The sequence below is a fragment of the Ascaphus truei genome, chromosome 20, assembly GCF_040206685.1.
Source record: "Ascaphus truei isolate aAscTru1 chromosome 20, aAscTru1.hap1, whole genome shotgun sequence".
Taxonomy (NCBI): domain Eukaryota; kingdom Metazoa; phylum Chordata; class Amphibia; order Anura; family Ascaphidae; genus Ascaphus; species Ascaphus truei.
The window spans coordinates 31606809-31613073 of NC_134502.1; the positions used below are offsets into that span (position 1 = coordinate 31606809).

The window sequence follows — 6265 nt, forward strand, 5'->3', positions numbered from 1 at the left end:
AGCCGAGGAAGAGTGGGGTGTCTTCTCTCTCGCTATGCTGAAGGAATGCAGCATATCCTACGCATTTCACCAGCGTCTGTGGCTTCGCCAAGGGATGCAGTGTCCCCCACGCGTTCGGAGAGCCAGGGAGACTGAAGACCCGGGCAGCAGCCTTTCCTTAGGGAACTTTGTAAGGTCAAATATCAGGCGTTTATATTTCTCTTTGTTTGTGGGGGCAATCCTACTTCCTTTGCTTACAATACTTTATAAAGGAGTTTATATGTATGTTTTACACCTATCTGGTGTTTGCAGCAAAATCCTCAGTATATACTTTCTCTCGCACACCTCTCCCTCTATTCTCTCTCACATCCCCCTCTCCCTCCTTTCTCTCTCACACCCCCTCTCTCCCTCCTTTCTCTCTCACATCCCTCTCTCCCTCCTTTCTCTCTCGCACACCTCTCCCTCCTTTCTATCTCACACCCCCTCTCCCTCCTTTATCTCTCACCCCCCCTCTCCCTCCTTTGTCCCATCCCCATCTCCCTCCTTTATCTCTCACGCCTCCTCTCCCTCCTTTCTCTCTCACATCCCTCTCTCCCTCCTTCTCTTTCAAACTCCCCTTCCCCTCCTTTCTCTCTCACATCTCCCTCTCCCTCATTCTCTCTCACATCCCCCTCTCCCTCCTTTCTCTCACCCCTCCTCTCCCTCCTTTCTCTCTCCCTCCCCCTCACTCACCTTCCTCTCTCCCTCCTTTTTCTCTCACCCCCCCCTCTCCCTGTTTTCTCTCTCACACCCCTCCCCCTCCTTTCTCTCTAACACCCCCCTCTCCCTGCTTTCTCTCACATACCCCTCTCCCTCCTTTCTCACTCACACCCCCTCTCCCTCCTTTCTCTCTCACATCCCCCTCTCCCTCCATTCTCTCTCACATCCCTCCTCTCCCTCCTCTCCCTCTCACATCCCTATCGCCCTCCTTTCTCTCTCACACCCCCTCTCCCTCCTTTCTCTCTCACCCCCCCCTCTCCCTCCTTTGTCCCATCCCCATCTCCCTCCTTTCTCTCTCATGCCTCCTCTCCCTCCTTTCTCTCTCACATCCCTCTCTCCCTCCTTCTTTCAAACTCCCCTCCCCCTCCTTTCTCTCTCACATCCCCCTCTCCCTCCTTTCTCTCTCACATCCCCCTCTCCCTCCTTTCTCTCACCCCTCCTCTCCCTCCTTTCTCTCTCCCTCCCCCTCACTCACCTTCCTCTCTCCCTCCTTTCTCTCCCTCCTTTCTCACTCACTGCGCTTCCCAATTATAGCACATCGGATTGTTACCGCTGTTTGATTCTGATCAAGAATAACATTATTTTTTTATTTTCCATTGTCCTCATGTTTATAAGAAGGGTTCCTATTTAATTGTAGTCGGGTGTAAAACCTTAATGCCGTTATTCTAACTGACAGCCCTTATTGGGAAATCTCTCTTTGAAGATCCTGTTGATCATTGTCTTCTAAATGCTCAATTTCTCCATCCTAAAATCTTATCTCTAATCAGTCCACAGATGTTGTAATAGAGTGATGTAAAGATACTCCAGTTTCAACCGGTTAGAGGAGTTCTTGCTTAATCTAGTAGGGGGGTTGGGTGGGAGGTGTTAACTCAAGAAGATCGGGCATTGGGTTGGTTCATTCTGGGATGGGTTGGTCTATAAATAGTCAACGCTGTTGACATCTCTTGACATCTCCAGTTGAGTTCCTCAAGAACCCACCATGATGTTCCAGGCGGTCTCATCCCTCCTCCTTCTCTCTCTCTTCTCAGTAGGATACGGGCAGGATCCCACTTTCATCCGTGTCTCCAACGGAGGTCCTTGGGGGCACTGGGGACAAGTTCAATCTTGTCCCAACGGTTTCCGTGCCAAAGGATTCTCTCTCAAGGTGAGATAAATATATATAATAATAATATTATTTCTTGCATGGCAATGTATGTGCTTCTGTATATGGGATTGTGATGTCACAATGTATAAATTGCCCCGCAGAACTTACAATCTAATTTTGCAGGCGCAGTCAAATTTTTCATCTTATGCCAGGACTACTTCAGAGGCCAGCTAATTACTGCAAAAATCTCCTTTATAACTGTGACTAATTGTTCACTCTTTGTATTTACTGTCTAAATGAATAATACTGGAAAGCCTTCCTTTTACAAATCCCCTTTAGTTTCCCATAATAAAGAAACATGTTCCCTCTAAGAAATCTCTTTTTATTCTCCCCATCAGAAATCCTCTTTTTAGATGATTTCCCCTATTTAGAAATCCCCTATATATTTATCTACGAGACGTTTTCTTTACTGTTTCCCATATTAGACACTGTGTTTTTACATGACACCTGAAAGCAGATAGTATATTTGGGAAATATTACAATCCCCGTTACTTCCCCTATTACAATCCCACTATTATATCCCTTGCCCCTTTCAATATAAGAAATCTCCTTACATTCCCTAATATAAATCCTTTTACTCTCCCTATCAGTAATGACCATTGTTTATCCTATATAGATAACCCCCTCCCCCGTACTATCCCCCTGATAGAAATCCTTTTTCTCTCCCCCTATTAGAAATCTCATTTATTCTCACCTATTATAACCCAAATAACTCACCTATTAAACATTACATGTGTTCTACCCTTTAATAAATACCTTTTACTCCCCATATTAGAAATTATGTTTACCCTCCCCATTAGAAATCCCATTTACTCCCATATTATATAATCCCCCTTACTCCCCCCTATTAGATATCCCCCTTACTCCCCATATTATAATCCCCCTTACTCCCCCTATTAGATATCACCCTTACTCCCCATATTATAATCCCCCTTACTCCCCCCTATTAGATATTACCCTTACTCCCCATATTATAATCCCCCTTACTCCACCTATTAGATATCACCCTTACTCCCCATATTATAATCCCCCCTACTCCCCCCTATTAGATATCACCCTTACTCCACATATTAGAATCCCACTTACTCCCCAAATTAGAATCCCACTTACTCCCCCTATTAGAATCCCCCTTAATCCCCCTATTAGAATCCCCTTTGCTTTCCCATTATCCCCTTAATCCCAAATCTCACTATAACGCCCTCCAGCGATTTCCATTCCCTTTAATAATTGACGTTGTGATCCATTCACTAAGAATTGCCCCATAACTCCATTCTGCCCCCACTGCTGCCTTCTTACCCCATTTAGGTCTGTCCCCTTATCGAGACCCTAATGAGAAGTGTCGTTTATACCCCATAAAGTGCCCCTTGTTCTAATATCCCACAATTAGGATTTATCTGAGAAGCAACATAGGTAAATTATATGGTCAGGTCAGTGACGTGTTTAATGGGTTAAAGGGTCAGTCCCACGTAGGAGCAAAGTGACCTAATGACAGGGCCCTGTTTAATGGGTTAAAGGGTCAGTCCCACGTAGGGACAAAGTGACCTAATGACGGGGAAGTGTTTAATGAGTTAAAGGGTCAGTCCCACGTAGGAGCAAAGTGACCAAATGACAGGGATGTGTTTAATGGGTTAAAGAGACGATCCCACGTCGGGGCAAAGTGACCTAATGACAGGGACGTGTTTAGTGAGTTAAAGGGTCAGTCCCACATAAGAGCAAATTGACCTAATGACAGGGACGTGTTTAATGGGTTAAAGGGTCAGTCCCACGTATGGGCAAAGTGACCTAATGACAGTGGCATGTTTAATGGGTTAAAGGGTCAGTCCCACGTAGGGGCAAAGTGACCTAATGACAGGGACGTGTTTAATGGGTTAAAGGGTCAGTCCCACGTAAGAGCAAAGTGACCTAATGACAGGGGCCTGTTTAATGGGTTAAAGGGTCAGTCCCACGTAGGGACAAAGTGACCTAATGACGGGGACGTGTTTAATGAGTTAAAGGGTCAGTCCCACGTAGGAGCAAAGTGACCAAATGACAGGGATGTGTTTAATGGGTTAAAGAGACAATCCCACGTCGGGGCAAAGTGACCTAATGACAGGGACGTGTTTAGTGGGTTAAAGGGTCAGTCCCACATAAGAGCAAATTGACCTAATGACAGGGACGTGTTTAATGGGTTAAAGGGTCAGTCCCACGTATGGGCAAAGTGACCTAATGACAGGGACGTGTTTAATGGGTTAAAGGGTCAGTCCCACGTATGGGCAAAGTGACCTAATGACAGTGGCATGTTTAATGGGTTAAAGGGTCAGTCCCACATAAGAGCAAATTGACCTAATGACAGGCACGTGTTTAATGGGTTAAAGTGTCAGTCCCACGTAGGGGCAAAGTGACCTAATGACAGGGATGTGTTTATTGGGTTAAAGGCTCAGTCCCATGTAGGGACAAAGTGACCTAGTGACAGGGACGTGTTTAATGGGTTGAGGGTCAGTCCCACATAGGCGACACTACCCGCATGCTGCTGCTGGCCGGGTCTCGGGTGAGCCTGGTGGATTCCCTGGGGGGAGCCAGTGGGGAGGTGAGCTGGGGGGGTAATGGGTGGGGGGATGAATGGGGGGGGGGAGCCAGCGAGGAGGGACCTGGGTGAAGAGGACAGTGGCCGGTGCTTGTGCGTGTGTGTGGCAGTTGGGTGAGGCCGAGGGGGAAGGTGAGCTGCGGGTGAGGAGGAGAACAGAGTGGCAGTTGGGTGATGTCATAGAGCCACGCAGGCCAATGAGAGGCGTGCGGGGCGGGGCAGGGATACGGACCAATCTGATTGGCCAGAGGCTGAGTGACGACCACGGACCAATCAGATTCACCACATCTACAACCGCACAAATTTCAATTTTATATTTTAAGATGGATACGTTGTAACTGATCTTCCTGATACAGGTGGAAGGGAATCAGGGGAAGGGGGATGATACGGCTCTGAACGGAATCCGGCTGCACTGTATTGGCAGTAACAATATCGATGAAAATGTAATCCAGTCTGCTGAAGGAAGGTGAGCAGGTCTCTTCGTCACATGTACAGAGCTTTCCAAACCTCACAGGTTCCTTCTTCACATGTACAGAGCTTTCCTAACCTAACACGTCTCTTCTTCACATGTACAGAGCTCTCCTAACCTCACAAGTCTATTCTTCACATGTACGGAGCTTTCCAAACCTCACAGGTCTCTTCTTCCCATGTACAGAGCTTTCCAAATGTCACATGTCTCTTCTTCACATGTACAGAGCTTTCCAAATCTCACAGGTCTCCTTTTCACAAGTACAGAGCTTTCCAAACATATATTAAGATGATTAGAAGTTGGGGTGTATAGGGAGCAGTATATAAGGCAGTGAGGAGGGCAGCAAAATAATGGGGTTTATAAGGAGGGAAATTAAGGCAGCTGGGAGGGTAGCGGGTGTTCGGATGTGTAGAGAGGGGTATCCCTAGGAGATTAAGGGAGGAGATTAAAAATCCCCATTTCCCTCACCCTATTAGAGATTCCCTTTACTCTCACCCTATTAGAGATCTCCTTTACTCTCACCCTATTAAAGATCCCCATTTCCCTCACCCTATTAGAGATCCCCTTTACTCTCACCCTATTAGAGATCCCCTTTACTCTCACCCTATTAGAAATATCCTTTACTCTCACCCTATTAGAGATCCCCTTTACTCTCACCCTATTAGAAACCCCATTCCCTCCCCAGAAGGACGTAGGGCAGGGTCGATGCCACTATATAGGTAATTGGTCAGATCGCCCCTAAAGTTCTGTTCCAAGTCCTTCAGGTCAGGTCACCTCTGCAAAAGGACTTCAGACGTTTTTTCTTCACCACTAACCATGTCCTCCTCCTTCTCTCTCAGCTGGGGCTCATGGACCTCCACTTTTTGGTGTCGCAACAGCCACCTCATTTCTTTCTCCTTGAGAGTAGAGTCACCACAGGGGAACGGTGACGACACCGCCGCCAACAACATCAAATTTAAGTGCTCAGACCAACAGGATCTCGAGGGAACGTCAACCTCATGGGGGACATACGGAGGCTGGAGCCAGTCCTGCAGATACGGGATCTGTGGCATCCAGACCAAGGTGGAGCCAAACCAAGGAAAGGGAGATGACACGGCCCTCAATGATGTCCAGTTCTTCTGCTGTAGCAACTGAGTCTTCTCTCTTCTCAGCTTCCCCATGAAGGGTCTCCAGTTGGTCTACATTCAATCAGGAAATTCTTGGGAGGGAAAAGTTGAGGGGTTTAAGTCTGTGACATCTCTAAAAATATCTGGTGGAGTTGGTTGGAGATGCAGATCTTTTAGGTCCCAAATTAGTGGGACATTTGTACTGTTCAATTTGAAACTGCGAAATAAAATTGAATTTTCACGTA

The 6265-nt window shown here is 46.9% G+C and overlaps 1 protein-coding gene across 1 annotated transcript; it reads left to right on the plus strand.

Annotated features, from left to right (window-relative positions):
- Positions 1-1677: 1677 nt before the first annotated feature.
- Positions 1678-6265, plus strand: LOC142470853 (vitelline membrane outer layer protein 1 homolog). The gene is made up of 3 exons (XM_075577652.1): positions 1678-1882; positions 4802-4911; positions 5754-6265. Exons 1-3 carry the CDS (start codon positions 1718-1720, stop codon positions 6046-6048), a joined length of 570 nt encoding a protein of 189 aa, XP_075433767.1. The 5' UTR covers positions 1678-1717; the 3' UTR covers positions 6049-6265.